Source organism: Pristiophorus japonicus, chromosome 18, assembly GCF_044704955.1.
Source record: "Pristiophorus japonicus isolate sPriJap1 chromosome 18, sPriJap1.hap1, whole genome shotgun sequence".
NCBI lineage: Eukaryota > Metazoa > Chordata > Chondrichthyes > Pristiophoridae > Pristiophorus > Pristiophorus japonicus.
In genome coordinates this window covers 34,149,105-34,165,894 of record NC_091994.1, presented here as the reverse complement: position 1 = coordinate 34,165,894, position 16,790 = coordinate 34,149,105, and the positions used below count along the sequence as shown (strand labels likewise).

At 45.8% G+C, this 16,790-nt stretch overlaps 1 protein-coding gene across 1 annotated transcript in view; it reads left to right on the top strand.

The window, feature by feature from the left end:
* The window catches only part of tmprss9 (transmembrane serine protease 9), a 42,338-nt gene that overhangs the window by 1,680 nt on the left and 23,868 nt on the right, over window positions 1-16,790 (top strand). The window contains exons 2-6 of the mRNA XM_070860850.1: window positions 9,639-9,802; window positions 10,499-10,555; window positions 12,847-12,960; window positions 14,510-14,675; window positions 16,024-16,298. Of these exons, the coding sequence (XP_070716951.1) occupies window positions 9,667-9,802; window positions 10,499-10,555; window positions 12,847-12,960; window positions 14,510-14,675; window positions 16,024-16,298 (748 nt within the window). The 5' untranslated portion in view covers window positions 9,639-9,666. The remainder of the gene's footprint in view (window positions 1-9,638; window positions 9,803-10,498; window positions 10,556-12,846; window positions 12,961-14,509; window positions 14,676-16,023; window positions 16,299-16,790) is intronic.

The following is a 16,790-nucleotide window of genomic DNA, read 5'->3' as shown; positions in this document are numbered from 1 at the left end:
AGAGAGGGTGATTGGGGGGAGGGAGAGATAGAGAGGGTGATTGGGGGGAGGGAGAGATAGAGAGGGTGATTGGGGGGAGGGAGAGATAGAGAGGGTGATTGGGGGGAGGGAGAGATAGAGAGGGTGATTGGGGGGAGGGAGAGATAGAGAGGGTGATTGGGGGGAGGGAGAGATAGAGAGGGTGATTGGGGGGAGGGAGAGATAGAGAGGGTGATTGGGGGGAGGGAGAGATAGAGAGGGTGATTGGGGGGAGGGAGAGATAGAGAGGGTGATTGGGGGGAGGGAGAGATAGAGAGGGTGATTGGGGGGAGGGAGAGATAGAGAGGGTGATTGGGGGGAGGGAGAGATAGAGAGGGTGATTGGGGGGAGGGAGAGATAGAGAGGGTGATTGGGGGGAGGGAGAGATAGAGAGGGTGATTGGGGGGAGGGAGAGATAGAGAGGGTGATTGGGGGGAGGGAGAGATAGAGAGGGTGATTGGGGGGAGGGAGAGATAGAGAGGGTGATTGGGGGGAGGGAGAGATAGAGAGGGTGATTGGGGGGAGGGAGAGATAGAGAGGGTGATTGGGGGGAGGGAGAGATAGAGAGGGTGATTGGGGGGAGGGAGAGATAGAGAGGGTGATTGGGGGGAGGGAGAGATAGAGAGGGTGATTGTGGGGGGGGAGAGATAGAGAGGGTGATTTTGGGGGGGGAGAGATAGAGAGGCTGATTTTGGGGGGGAGAGATAGAGAGGCTGATGGGGGGAGAGATAGAGAGGCTGATGGGGGGAGAGATAGAGAGGCTGATGGGGGGAGAGATAGAGAGGCTGATGGGGGGAGAGATAGAGAGGCTGATTTGGGGGGGGAGAGATAGAGAGGCTGATGGGGGGAGAGATAGAGAGGCTGATGGGGGGAGAGATAGAGAGGCTGATGGGGGGAGAGATAGAGAGGCTGATGGGGGGAGAGATAGAGAGGCTGATGGGGGGAGAGATAGAGAGGCTGATGGGGGGAGAGATAGAGAGGCTGATGGGGGGAGAGATAGAGAGGCTGATGGGGGGAGAGATAGAGAGGCTGATGGGGGGAGAGATAGAGAGGCTGATGGGGGGAGAGATAGAGAGGCTGATGGGGGGAGAGATAGAGAGGCTGATGGGGGGAGAGATAGAGAGGCTGATGGGGGGAGAGATAGAGAGGCTGATGGGGGGAGAGATAGAGAGGGTGATGGGGGGAGCGATAGAGAGGGTGATGGGGGGAGCGATAGAGAGGGTGATGGGGGGGAGAGATAGAGAGGGTGATGGGGGGGAGAGATAGAGAGGGTGATGGGGGGGAGAGATAGAGAGGGTGATGGGGGGAGAGATAGAGAGATAGAGATGGGGGGGAAGAGAGAGAGATAGAGATGGGGGGGAAGAGAGAGAGATAGAGATGGGGGGGAAGAGAGAGAGATAGAGATGGGGGGGAAGAGAGAGAGATAGAGATGGGGGGGAAGAGAGAGAGATAGAGATGGGGGGGAAGAGAGAGAGATAGAGATGGGGGGGAAGAGAGAGAGATAGAGATGGGGGGGAAGAGAGAGAGATAGAGATGGGGGGGAAGAGAGAGAGATAGAGATGGGGGGGAAGAGAGAGAGATAGAGATGGGGGGGAAGAGAGAGAGATAGAGATGGGGGGGAAGAGAGAGAGATAGAGATGGGGGGGAAGAGAGAGAGATAGAGATGGGGGGGAAGAGAGAGAGATAGAGATGGGGGGGAAGAGAGAGAGATAGAGATGGGGGGGAAGAGAGAGAGATAGAGATGGGGGGGAAGAGAGAGAGATATAGATGGGGGGGAAGAGAGAGAGATAGAGATAGAGATGGGGGGGAAGAGAGAGAGATAGAGATGGGGGGGAAGAGATAGAGATGGGGGGGGAAGAGAGAGAGAGATAGAGATGGGGGGGAAGAGAGAGAGAGATAGAGATGGGGGGAAGAGAGAGAGATAGAGATGGGGGGGAAGAGAGAGAGATATAGATGGGGGGGAAGAGAGAGAGATAGAGATAGAGATGGGGGGGAAGAGAGAGAGATAGAGATGGGGGGGAAGAGATAGAGATGGGGGGGAAGAGAGAGAGATAGAGATGGGGGGGAAGAGATAGAGATGGGGGGGGAAGAGAGAGAGAGATAGAGATGGGGGGGAAGAGAGAGAGATAGAGATAGAGATGGGGGGGAAGAGAGAGAGATAGAGATGGGGGGGAAGAGATAGAGATGGGGGGGAAGAGAGAGAGAGATAGAGATGGGGGGGAAGAGAGAGAGAGATAGAGATGGGGGGGAAGAGAGAGAGAGATAGAGATGGGGGGAAGAGAGAGAGATAGAGATGGGGGGGAAGAGAGAGAGATATAGATGGGGGGGAAGAGAGAGAGATAGAGATAGAGATGGGGGGGAAGAGAGAGAGATAGAGATGGGGGGGAAGAGATAGAGATGGGGGGGGAAGAGAGAGAGAGATAGAGATGGGGGGGAAGAGAGAGAGAGATAGAGATGGGGGGGAAGAGAGAGATGAGAGATAGATATGGGGGGAAAGAGAGAGATGAGAGATAGAGATGGGGGGGAAGAGAGAGATGAGAGATAGAGATGGGGGGGAAGAGAGAGATGAGAGATAGAGATGGGGGGGAAGAGAGAGATGAGAGATAGATATGAGGGGAAAGAGAGAGATGAGAGATAGATATGGGGGGAAAGAGAGAGATGAGAGATAGATATGGGGGGAAAGAGAGAGATGAGAGATAGATATGGGGGGAAAGAGAGAGATGAGAGATAGATATGGGGGGAAAGAGAGAGATGAGAGATAGATATGGGGGGAGAGAGAGATGAGAGAGATATGGGGGGAGAGAGGGGAGAGAGAGAGATCGAGATGGGGGTGATGGGGGGAGAGAGAGAGATAGTGATGGGGGGGGGAGAGAGAGAGATAGAGATGGGGGTGGGGGGAGAGAGATAGAGAGGGGGGGTGATGGGGGTGGGGGGAGAGAGATAGAGAGGGGGGGTGATGGGGGTGGGGGGAGAGAGATAGAGAGGGGGGGTGATGTGGGTGGGGGGAGAGAGATAGAGAGGGGGGGTGATGTGGGTGGGGGGAGAGAGATAGAGAGGGGGGGTGATGTGGGTGGGGGGAGAGAGATAGAGAGGGGGGGTGATGTGGGTGGGGGGAGAGAGATAGAGAGGTTGATGACGGGGGGGGGGGGGGGAAAGAAGAGAGAGTGATGACGGGGTGGGGGGGAAAGAAGAGAGAGTGATGATGGGGTGGGGGGAAAGAAGAGAGAGTGATGATGGGTGGGGTGAAGATAGAGAGGGTGATGGGTGGGGTGAAGATAGAGAGGGTGATGGGGGGGCTGACGGAGGAGAGAGTTATGGGGAAAGAAAGAGGGTGGTGGGAGAGGCTGATTGGGAGAGAGATAGACAGTGAGGGAGGAGAGGGTAATGGGAAGAGAGGATGATGGAGAAAGGGGAAGAGGAGGGAAGAGAAGAGGGGGAATAATGGGGCGAAGGAGGGAAGAAGATGGTTCGGATGGGTGGGGGATAAGAGAGACTTGTCGGCTAACTTAAATTTGCAATTAAAACTAAAATTTAAATGTTTGCAAAGAAAAACTCCTCAAAAGGAAGTTAATGATTGTAACGTGAAAGGGAGCTGGTTTGACAACTCCTGTCATCTCATTAATGGGCCATTCTTTTTCCTTTTGTGCTCCTTCAGGTTTAATTACTTTGACTAAAGTTACTTTAAAATCGGAAACATATTTTGTGCTTTGTGCAGTGGAAGCCTTTATAACCACCCAACTAACATGTCAATCAATATTTAATTTTTTTTTGCCAATAACAAGATTTAAACATATTCCCTTACATTGTAAAATAAACTTATCAGCTGCTCACTTGGTACCTGAGCTACAATGTTCCTATCTAGCTGTGGCTATATTGCACTATTGGCCTCAGTGTAAAATTCATCTGGCAACCAGAGTTATACTGTGGGCTATGAATGACAAATAGTCTGCTAGTTGAGAGCTCTGCACATCTGTGTCTATGTCTAATGTTAGGCCAAGGAAGAAGTCTCATTACGTTATTAGGCCGGCTTCACACTGACCTCAATGTACATGCTACAGGGTGTCGAGCCAAGTGATATGACATAGAATGCCAGGATCTCACACTGACCTAGACTTACACTCGGTATTGAGCCCTTGTGTGTCAGCTGTGGCTCAGTTGGTAGGACCCTTGCCTCTGAGTCAGAGGTTGTGGGTTGAAGTCCCACTCCAGTGCAGTACGGAGGGACCGCTGCACTGAACATCTTTCGGACGAGATGTTAAACCGAGGCCCTGTCTACTCTCTCAAGTGGACGTATAAGATCCTTTGGCACTATTTCGAAGAAGTGCAGGGGAGTTTTCCTTGGTGTTCCAGTACCATCACTAAAACAGGTTATCTGACCATTATCACATTGCTGTTTATGGGAGCTTGCTGTGCGCAAATTGGCTGCTGTTTTTCCTACATTATAACAGTGACTACACTTCTTCAAAAAGTACTTCATTGGCTATAAAGCACTTTGGGACATCCGATGGTCGTGAAAGGCACTATATAAATGCAAGTCATTCTTTAAATATTGTTCAAAGGTACAATACTAAAGATTACTCTCAATGACATTAGGCACTTAACGTTCTTGGAATTAATTTCCTCTTTCTGCTATTGAAGTGGTTAATATCCAAGCTATAATCTCGTTAACAAGATACTTCTCATCAAATGCAACATAGTTACTGGGAGCCTTATTTAACGAGAAAAAATTTCAAGTCATTTGGAATTTCTAACGGTATAATTTAACATGAAGGGATCATAAACTGAAGATAAAGCTTGAGTAGTTCTGTGATGGTATCTCAGCCCCGTCTCCCACTCACACCCTGCCATTATTTATAATAAACTTGATCTCAAATTAAATCAGCATTCCTTACAATCACAGCAGTTAGAAAACAGCAGACAAATTATCCTGGACTGTGAGGCTTTTGTGGTATCTGTAGCACCAAATAATGCTCTCCGCCAGTTCACTGGAGGGTATAATGACTTTGCAGTTAGCAGCAAATTATAGAGCTGGAGAAATAATGTTAACAGGGCAACTATTTGCGGTGGGGAACTTTACGTTTGTTTTTTATTGAGGAGATCAGCTTCATTGCAGATTTGAAAAGGGAATGCTAAATCAATGACCCTGTAAACAAGAGACTATTGTTTTGGATCTTGGTTAGGGCTGTTTCAGTGCTCCAGGAGGGTGTAAACCTGATTGTGGATATCAGGAAACAGAGAGTTGCAGGAGAGTTGGGCACAGATTTGCAAGGCAACAACACGTTCAAGGACTTTGGAAAGGAAAGGGAGGTTGGAGAGGGGGTGGTAGTGTACAAGGACAGAGGGGTACAGAGAGGGATCACCACCAGGGCAGTGGTCGGGGCACGTCATTGCCCAAAAAATAGGATGGGGAGAATCTTCCAGGGTTCCTGCACCTCATCACTATTCCATAAGCCCTGTTGAAAATTGCACATTTGTGGTTGTCAGGTGAGAACTTGATGGGGCTCAGTGGTGGCCCTCCATGGTAGAATAGCCTGCTGACACTCACGATCGGGGCTCACACATGATGAATGGTCACTTGCGCAAGGTAAAAAGAAAGAACTTGAATTTATATAGCGCCTTTCACAACCATTGGATGTCTCAAAGCACTTTACAGCCAATGAAGTACTTTTGGAGTGTAGTCATTGTTGTAATATATAGGAAAGAGGGCAGCCAATTTGCACACAGCAAGCTCCCACGAACAGCAATGTGATAATGGCCAGATAATATGTTTTAGTTATGTTGATTGAGGGATAAATATTGGTCAGGACACTGGGGATAACTCCCCTGCTCCTCTTCTTAATAGTGCCATGGGATCTTTTACGTCCACTTAAGAGAGCAGACGGGGTCTCGGTAAGATGTCTCATCTCTAAGACGGCACCTCCGACAGTGCAGCACTCCCTCAGCACTGCACTAGAGTGTCAGCCTAGATTTTTTTTTTTGTGCTCCAGTCCTTGTACTAGAGGGCACATGACCAATGTTTCCTCTAAATTGTCTTTGTGCGTGACCTGTTCATTTCAATGCACGGTCCCTTTAAAATTTCTGCACATGCGCAATATGTCCAATGAAAAAGCTTGGGAGCAGCCTGCGTGGCACCTTGCAGATTATTGCATGGTTGTGCACACATGCAGCTCAGAGGGAACATTGCTCAGAACCCTCGTATCCAGCCAGAGTCAGTGTCTTCAGGGGGGGCAGAAACAAAACAAAAGCAGAGAATGTGGAGGATAACTCTCTTCACGGAGAATGCAGGGAATGTTGCAGAGAATATTCGTGGCCTGTGATATTTGAGGAATTCCACTTCAGCGTAGAGTAATTTGTACCTTTTGATGGCTCCACTCTTATCGATCTTTTATGCACTATCCTGCCCTCACTATCTCCACCGACCTTTAATGGACCTCCCACCTCTTCTTTGTCATTAAGCTGTCTCAGTTCTTTTATTGCAGAACATTTTTCTTCTTAACTCTTAAACCCCAAGTGCATCCTAAGCTTTGACTCCTGCTCCCACATCTGGGAGACTCTTCTAATCCACCCTTCACAGGATACAAAAAAAGCCTGCCATCTGCTCTCGCCTCTCGTGTCCAACCTCTCTCTCCGTTTCTGTGTCTCTCTCTCTTTTATTGATGCAACTATAATCAGTGGTCCTCTGAACCTTATTCCCTTGTTGCTCTGAAGCTCCAAATCCCCTGGCTCTATACAACTTCTCCATGCATCATCACTCTGCTCACATCTACAGTCTCCTACTCTAATTCATTCTTTCACAAGATTTCAAAACTATGGAACTCCTCACCTTCATCCTGCCATGGGGAAGGTGCCTTCATAACAGTTTGTATTTATATAACCCCTTTTAACATCGTGAAACTTCTCCAAGCGTTATCAAGCAAAATTTGACACCGAGCCACGTTACAAGCAATTAGGGTAGGACTTGATCAAAGAGGTAGGTTTTAAGGAGTGTCTTAAAGGAGGCGAGAGGTAGAGAAACGGAGAGGTTTATGGAGAGACTTCCAGAGCTTAGGGCCTTGGCAGCTAAAGGCACGGCCTTCAATGGCGATGCGGAGAAAATTGGGGTTGCACAAGAGGCCAGAATTGGAGGAGCTGTTGTAGGGGCTGGAGGAGGTTATGGATTGAGGAAGGTGCCTATAGGCCCCAGCAAGCAGTATTGGCTCTGAGGCGCCCCCAATGGAGGAAGGCGGTCTGTAGTGGCCTCCTTTCCTTCCATTCCACTTCCAATACTTAACCGTTGAAGGCCCCACTGAGACCTTCAGTGGAACATCTCTGATTTCCAGAGTACATCTGCCTCTTTAACGCTACTGGTGCTGCAGTCCCGTGCATATCTAATGAGCCTTGATCTTGGATATTGGGTCTGGATACAGTGAGGCAGTGGTGTTCAGGCAGGTGTCACCCTGCCTGAACACCATCATGAAGAGGAGAAATTCCCCCTTAGTATCTTGTGATTTATCCCACTTTAGCATCTTGTTAATCCTAGTTTGTAGTTTTGTACCAGATCAGTTTAATTACAACAGAAATTTATGGAATTGATACAATTAACCTCATGGCTTTAAACCTGGGATGGGTCAGAAAAGATGACTAATTCTCCATAATTACCAATAACGGGCTCAATTTTATCCATGAGTTGCTCCGTTTTTTTTTGGAGCAACTTGATTTTTTTTCTGGGGTATCTTTTAAAAATGCCCATTTTGCACATTCAATTTGCGCCAGTGTAAGTTAGTTAGGATTTTTAAAGTTTTTTTTTCTCAAAAGGGGGCGTTACCAGCCACCTACGCCAGTTTTGGCCAGTTAGGCCACTTTGGCCAGCTAATAGTTACTCCAAATCTACTTAGATCAGCGTATGTGGCCACTTCAGAAAACCCTTGCGGAGAGTTAAGAAATCAGTGCAGGTAGGTACATTGAAGACCATTCGGCCTGGGATAGGAGAAGGAGGTCAGCAGAACTTAATGACTTGACTAAAGAATGTGAATAGGATCAAACAATTATACAGGACATCATATGACAAACTTTGCAAAGTTAAGTTACTATACAACAGAAGCATTCATGGAAGCTTAAACTACAAAAATAAAAGATAGTTGAATTAAATTGCCCTAATCTCACAACTAATTTAAACAACTATTTGTTTGCAATGATTATACGGGGCCAAAATTGAGCCCATATTATCTAAATAAAGCCTATTTCAATAAATAAAATATTCTCTCCGTGTTCCTCTGTCACTTATGTTCTTCTTTGACGATAGCACCAGGTGAATAGGCTTGACAAATGGTCACCACTATTCACAAGAGACAAAACATATTTACATAATTTTTTCAAAATATCCAAAAGTCCAGGAAAATGACAAGCCATTAAGAAAGTTCAAAAATAGCTACAGTGCATAAAATTTCAAACCTGAGGTCAATCGCACCGGGAGGCCACTCGGCCAGGGTTAGGGGTGGGCATCGGGTCCTACATACACAGCGGCTACAGCACGCACATAGAGGCTGAGGCGAGGAGCTACTGCACATGCGCGGACACTCCACTGCGCATGTGCAAATGTCCCGGCACTGTTTTCAGCGCAGGATGCTGGCTCAGCCCCCGACTCGACTTGCCACGCTGCGCGACGACCGAGGAGAGGTCGGACAGCGGCCAAAGTGGGGAGCGATTTTTTTTTTTTCTTTTTTTTTTCTTCTTTTTTTCCCCCCCCCCCCACTTATCAACGGAGAAAAGCGGCACATCTCCGGTAAGTGTGCTGAAAAAAGGGGTGGGCCAAAATTGAGTCCAACAGCACAATCCTTTGACCAGCCTCTGGCTCCAAGATAAAGAGGCCATAGTGAGTTCAGTGAATGTGATGTACTGAATGGCACCAGCCTGAAATGAATTATTCCTCTGATGCAGATATTTCTCGAGGACAGAGGGATCAATCCCAGAAAAGGTGCTTCGTTCCCCAACATCTGGAAATTCAGCTTGTGTGTGGGAATGTTGTACCTGATCTTTGAGCACAAGGTTCGAATTCGCAACAGGAATATGTTTAATTTGCAATCTGTGCCTTCTTTAAAAACAGCTCTGTCAGCACCCGGGGAATTGTACCCTAGCAAGTGTCCAAGCCCAGGAACTGTTTCCCAGCAAGAGTCTGCAACTTTTTAAAAAAAGGAACAGAAAAAGGTCTTGACTAGTGAGTCGCTTTTTGATAGATTAACTCCACCATTTTAACACATCCCTCAATTCCTTCAATCTAGAAATATGTCTAATTGCCTACTAATCCACTTGGACTGTAACAGTTCAAGAAGTCATCTCACCATCACTTTGACAAGGGCAATTAGGGATGGGCAATAAATGCTGGACTTGCCAGCGACGCCCACATCCCATGAATTATTTTTTTTTAATCCAAATAATACCATCCACTTCAATAACCATCCCCACAATCTTATTACCCTTTGGGTGAAAGAATTCTCCCTGACTCCCCTTGTCACTCCCATCCTCATTTTCAACTTGTGTCCCTTGAATGTGAACCTTTCATCACAATGAGCAATTTGCCCAGTTTGTCAATCCCCCTTCCCAATCTTGGGTTATCATTTAATACAAGTTGGTTTATTTTACAGATTATCTGTTGTTACTATCAGTGCAACCATGGAACCAAATAAGGAGTTGGACAAACTGCCAATCACAGAGCCGAAGACAAAATTCAGGAATACAGTTAAGGTGCCCTTGGCTGTGCTGTCCTTGTGTCTCATCATAGCTGTCATCATCCTGGCGGTTTATTTTGGTGAGTCCATCTTATTTTCTGAGGATGATTGTGAATTCAGTGTATTGATTTCTCATTAACTACCCTCTTCCCTTCTGTGATATATTCTTATGACATCACTAATGAACACACTTTATAAGATGGCTCCAACACATCATGTGACTTTTATTGTATTTATTTCAGCAGTTGCATTACCGCAGCAGTCCACTAGGTAGAGCTATATTACACCTTCCATTTGGTTTTATGTTCCTGCCCATCTCATGTTGTTGTTTTTTGTCTAGTTTTCTTGCTTCTCCTGAAAGTGCTCAAGTGCAGGCTGCACTTGGACCAGCTGCCTTCTGGTGTCTAACGCACCCAAGGTGCTGTTCACCTCAGAGCACAGACCGGGAAATACCCTCTGATATTCATCATGGGGAGTATCAGAACCTAGTCTGTGCTCACCCAACATGCACTTTCCAGCAGGACAACTGAAGGAGGAACTCCTTTTGGCCTTCTCCTAACCTAGGCATACTGAGGCTGTTGTACTCATGTTGCTGCCCTGACTGAGATCAGCATAAACCAGGGATTTAATGTTTGACTGTCCTGCTTTGTATGGTTGAATACCATAGTGGGCAGTGAATTTAGTTGCTGAGCCATCCATGGAGCCTGGAAGTGCTGCTTCTATTGTCATGATTCCAATGCACACTCACTGTATCCATCTCCTTTTCCTTAATACAGGGATACATGGAACTCACAAAGAATTCCCATCTCAGCAACACTTAGCCATGAAAGCTAGTAAGTGCAATTTATTTTCATTGGGCTGTTTCGCAATGCTGTCCCAGATTACTCCTGTAGCGTTTGATTCCTAGTGAATTGTGTCCTTAAGAACTGTCATTTTCACAGAGTTCGGCTGGTCTTTGTGGATGAGACTTTAGAATTTCAGGTGCTGATGTCGATGAGTTGGCTAACTTTGCATTCCTGCTGAAAGCCCATTTTACTATTCTATTGTCTACAGGTGGAGATCGCATGCTGTGAGGGCAGATCAGAGAGCACTCAACTGGAATCCCAGTTGAATCTGCTGTGTGTCTTTCTAGTTGTAACAATGATATATTTTTTTTTAAAGTATAATCCCCATCACTTAAAATGACCACATTTAAAACAGTAACCACTAACCAATTTGCATTACGTTAATTTCAAAGTTGCCGGTTATAGCGCCTTAAGTTTTCTGTTTATTTCGGGGTGAAACAGCTGTGATTACTCACTAGGTCGCACTTCTCAGTCTAGATCTACAACATTCTTGTGAATTACACAGGTTTTCCTGGTCATGTGTTTATTACGTAACAAATTGAATGGTTTTCGGTAAAAGAGAAAAAAAATGAAAAGGATTGAACTACAGGTATTATTGAAGTAGCGATTTAGGCTGCGGTTTCTGCCAATGACAAGGGTTCATGGTCAGCTGTTGGCACAGAATCCAGCAGTCTCCAGAATTATCCCTGTGATATTGTATGAGTGAAGCCAACATGAAAAACTGATGCATGCTTTTTAAAATATATTTATATTTAACAAAAATAACAGTTCATGCACAATAATCCCAGCAGCTGAAATTTAATGGCCTAATTCAGTGAGTGTTTGTTTGAGTTGTTTAAATGGGTGCTCGGTGAGGAAGTTATGATTTGAGTGTTTTTCCCCTTCTCTCTGGATCTTGCTCCGATGCTCTACCTGGTAATGGCTTGTTTCCGAATGACTCATCCTGCTCCTCCAATGTCCTGATGACTGCGGGCAGGATGAAGTTGTCACTGCGGAGCTCGGGGTCCTTGGTCAGGTCTCGGGTCTGGCAGTAAGGAGGTTGTTCAGGTAGTGGTTCAGGGAGCTGCGGTTGCTGATGAGCGCTGACAACATTCTTACTATATTGTGCCACCACATTATACCGGCCATCATGTATAAGGGGCAAATTGCATTCATACGAACCTTGCACCTTGCACCAGAGAGTCCAGTCACAGGGTAGATAGTCTTTCCTCGTAACCCAGCAAAACTAATCGTACATAGTCACATAGTTATATAGTACACAGAATAACATAGTACATAAAACATAGTAACATTGAACATAGTAACTTAGAATATAGTAACATAGTTACATAGAATATAATTCCATAATTATATAGAACATAGAACAGAATAACATGGACCATAATACAGTAATATTGAACTGAGTCGTCGACTGCTTAGTGACACCACCTCAGCTGGAAATCTGTTACATAATTCGATCACCCTCTTACTATAAAAGCTTACATTTCCGATTTTCCTATTTTCTTCTGACACTCTTAATTTAAAACTGTATCCCTCAGTCTTTGGATCCTGTGTCCAACAGAAAAACTTTTCTTGATCCAAATTCTCCACACCCTGGAGCTTTTTAATTTCCTCCATCAAATCCCCCCCCCCTCATCCTTCTCGTGCTCCCTCTCGCTAAACAGTAAAGTCCCAGGGTAGACAAACTTTCCTCATTAACGCAGCACTCTAAGTTCAACAATCCGTCTCATAGCCCTGGTTTGGACTCCTTCCAATAATTCCACATCTTTTCCATATTCCAGATGTAGCCTCACTAAGGCCAGATATAACTTCAGCATTCCCTCCTTAGATTTATATCACATCTCTGGGCATACATCCCAACACTTTGTTTGCTTTCTTCACCACCAGCAAACATTGAGTTAATGGTCTTAACGATCTAGCAATTATTGTGTTCAAGCATTGATTGCACTATCTGGCTAATTGTCTATGAAGTTGGCAAGGTGACATCAGGGAACCAATAGCACTGTAATTCAGTCCCAGCACCCACTGCTGTTTGCAGGTTGTATAGAATTATTTTATTCTACTACTACAGTATCTGTAAAAATACATAAGGTCTACTTCTGCCTTTCTATGTTTGATCACTTGTCCCTTTTGCTTCTTATTTCCCAATTCTGTTTTTCCTTCTAGTTTCTACTGCCTCTAAAAGGCCTCTAAAGACATGTTCCTATATAAATTTCATCCCTGCCAGGTGTAAGAGATATTATGTACAAGGTCCTAATGTTTTGTTCTTTGTAAAACAGCAGGCTGCTCGGCTGGGAATTACATCTGCAGGAATGGCCAGTGCCTTACAAAATCCAACCCAAAGTGTGACGCAACAAATGATTGCTTGGACCAGTCGGATGAGATGGAGTGCAGTAAGTTTTACATTGAAGGTCAGGTTTCCATGGAGACCAAACATGACAGTTGGTTACACCTTGAAAAATGTTAATGCGATAACTGGGAGTTCCGTCATTTCGATCTGATTATGGAGCTTTTTGTACAGCAGTGAGAACTAGTTACTATCAGCCAATGTGCTGCAATGGGACAGGGTAGAACAGTCCCAGCCTTGAATGGAGACAGAGATACTTTTCCTTGAAGCCTTCAACATTCCAATGAATGATCCATTTTACCTGCAGGAATTTTTCTGTGTCTCCATGCTATGCATTGGCCCTGAATGATCCACATTGTCCCTATTGTTCTTTTTCGGAAGCTGCCTGCGTTTGTCGCATGTTGTGCTTCACGTGGCACCGCTAAGGCCCTTGGAGCCCTTCCTCCACCACGAGATCTAACTAAATTAGTTTTGTGTGAGGCTGCCAGATTCAGATCCCCAGCACGAGACACTCCTCCTGGATGTAAATCAGTTGCCTTAACCACAATTCCACTTAGCCATCAGCTTTACCATATCCTTCCCTCCTGGCTCTCTGAGCGCAACATCCCAAGTGGGATCAGGCAGCTTGAGGTCGGCTGTGCTCCAAAACTGTGGCCCCTATTCAAGTGAACAGAGACACTCTGGGTAGATGGGGGCCTTGCTGTCAGGGATATCACCCGAGCAGCTTTGAGAAGAGGAGATCTGAATTGGTGGTTCCTATAAGCATATTTAAATAGCAACACACACTTTTATAACTTGGTTTTTTTACAAAGACGTTGTGGGAGAACTTTGAACTGAAGGATCGAGGCTTTCCTTCCCTTTCGGTATTATTATTTATATTAATTACTGATATCTAAATGACTCCACTCTCTGCTGAAATGGCTGGTGCATTGGGTTACAGGAATTGCAGTATTAGTGGATAAAATGTGATGTGATATTTGCTTTCTGACTTGTCTGTTTATCATTGATTCCATGAGCTTACTGCTTACGGAGGTGAGATGTTAGTGCAGAGATTGGACCATCTTTCCATTACAGGCATCCATTTCTAGCATCAAACTCTCCCAGGTATAGCATAGGTTAGATACAGAGTAAAGCTCCCCCTACACTGTCCTGTCAAACTCTGCCAGGTAAGGTACAGCATAGGTTAGATACAGAGTAAACTCTCTCTACACTGTCCTGCCACACTGTCCTCTCAAACTCTCCCAGGTCAGTTACAGCATAAGTTAGATACAGGGTAAAGCTCCCTCTGCACTATCCTGTCGGGTCAGATACATCACAGGATTAGATGAACAGTAAAGACTGTGTATTGTACATTCCCCTCACTTTATCAGGAAAGAATTCGAAGGGGTGGGTGTGAGCAAATTGGCTTCTGATGCATTTCCTGCCCAAGCCATCACTGGTAATGCTGGGGATCTATGTGATGCACCTGGAACATCCTGACTCCAGCCTGTCATTGTCTGTGCTTGAAAGAAGGCTCAGGGTGTAGACTTCTTCTAATTGAACCATAGACAGCTCTGATGTTTGGTTGTGATTATCTTGTGTGTGTTCTTTTCTAGATTGTGGTACACCCTTGATATCTAATCGAATTGTAGGGGGCTCTCAAGCTGCCGTGGGGGAGTGGCCCTGGCAAGTCAGTCTACGTATATCTGGTGTTGGGCATGACTGTGGGGCTACAGTGGTGTCGAGCACCTGGCTGTTATCAGCAGCTCATTGCTTTGCGTAGTAAGTCATTCTTTAGGCTGACCTTCTATTGTTGCTTTAAAGTACAGACATGTATCCCAGACCACGAAACCCATCTAATCCACATTTTGGTTCTTTTAACTTTACTGATTTTGTATTCTGGTTAAGCAACCTCCTTTCTCCTCTGATTCGCAACACATTTCGAGTAAGCACAAGACTTCACAGTGGAGTATATGGAACAGACTTTATTGATCCTCCAAAAACAGACTATTGATGAACAGTTTGCCAAAACTTCCTTTACCCACTGTTATCTTTAGCAAATAGACACACGGCCCCTGTTTTATTACCCTAAAACTAAACTATTTATGGGTGATGTCATTACTAACACTTATTCCCTTGCCCAAGCACTTTACATATCTGAAAACAACCAATCCCTTCTCCTCAGTACACTTCAAAGTCATCCTGTTTATATCGGAAAGCCTGACAATGCATTCCTTTTACAAAACTTCAATGTCATCCTATTTAACAAAGCAGTTTGACTATTAAACTTTTAGCTCCCCAAGGTGTCCAACATACCTCCCTCCAGGATGTCTAACAGTCCTGTGCATTCGATTCTTTTAGTGATGTTTTGCAGGGTAGTTTGATGCTCAAGTTCCCAATAGTTCAATTGGTAAAGCTCTAAGGTAACAACCATAGGGACCCAATGGTTCTGGACCCTTGCCTGATCTGTACTGGCATAGCATAATCACAGCCCTGTGTATTACCAAGCCATACTGACCAGAGGGTCCCTGGGACCAATCATGGTCTGTGCTGAGCTGGCTGATCTCAGCCAGGACGTCTGTAAAGACTACAATTGGCCTCAGCACCTTGGCTTAGGGTGGGGGAAATCAGCCTGGGTTCCTGATCCTGATTACTGTTCACTGACTCTTGCTGGAGATGTTGAGGTTGGATGTACCGCCCCCTACAGTTGAATATCCGTCTGACACTCACCATCTAAGCTCACACAAGAATGGCCACTTGGTGAGGTACCAGAGGGTGGGTGGCACCTGTAGAACCCATACCCCAGAGAGAGTGAGTGGTTAGGAAACTGTACTCCAGTGAGAGTCAGTACCCAGGGAACTGTACTCCAGTGAGAGTCAGTGCCTGTGGAACTGTATCCCAGTGGGAGTTAGTCCCAGGGAACTGTACCCCAGAGAGAGTTAGTGCCTGGGGAACTGGATCCCAGTGGGACTGAGTGCCCAGGGAACTGTACCCCAGAGAGTAGTGCTAGGGAAACTGAATCATGCCCCATTGAAAGTCACTGGATTCAGAAGAGGGGAGAAAAATTGAAAACCTTCAATAAAAATAAATGAAGACACAAGAATAATCTTGCTGATTTGGCTCTTTGCAGCTTTCGAGACCCAGTGAGCTGGGAGGCGATGCTTGGAACTATCAATAGAAATGACCAAAGTTCTACAACCGTGAAAAGGAAATTTAAGAGGATCATTGTTCATCCCTTCTTTAACCCGAGTATACTTGACTACGATGTGGCTCTGGTGGAGCTGACCAGACCAGTATCATTCTCCAAATCTATCCAGCCTGTGTGTCTACCGTCTCCTACTCATGTCTTCCATACAGGAAAGAACTGCACCATTACAGGATGGGGAGCTTTGAGCGAGCACAATGGTGAGGAGCTGATTTATTTTATAAAGCTGTTCCTTTCTGTTTGTTAATAGCAATTTTTGTAATATTTTAATCATCTAAGTCCCCTTCCTGAATGAGATGTGGGCAGAGATACCCTTCAGTTGGCCTACAAGGTAGACTTGCTATTGGATTGTGCCCCATCTCCTGCATGGAACGGCTTTTCCTCTCTTGTTTAGCCAAGAACTTGGCATGTGGTGGAACTGTGGCAGTAAAGCCACCATTGTGCAAGATGATGGTGCTGCCCCACTGTAGTGCTGACCCCTCGAATTTCAGCCATTTGCTGCATTTCCCCTTTGAACGCTGATACCATAGACACCGCCCAACAATGGGAACTTCCCCTGTATCATTGTGCAACTCAAACATTTAAACTGCATTAAACTGAATGAAGTGTCACTCGTTGACAGAAACAGCAATAAAGGATGAGGTGGAGCATTGTAATGACGGTATCTGGTCTGGGCTGCCAATATGTTGGGC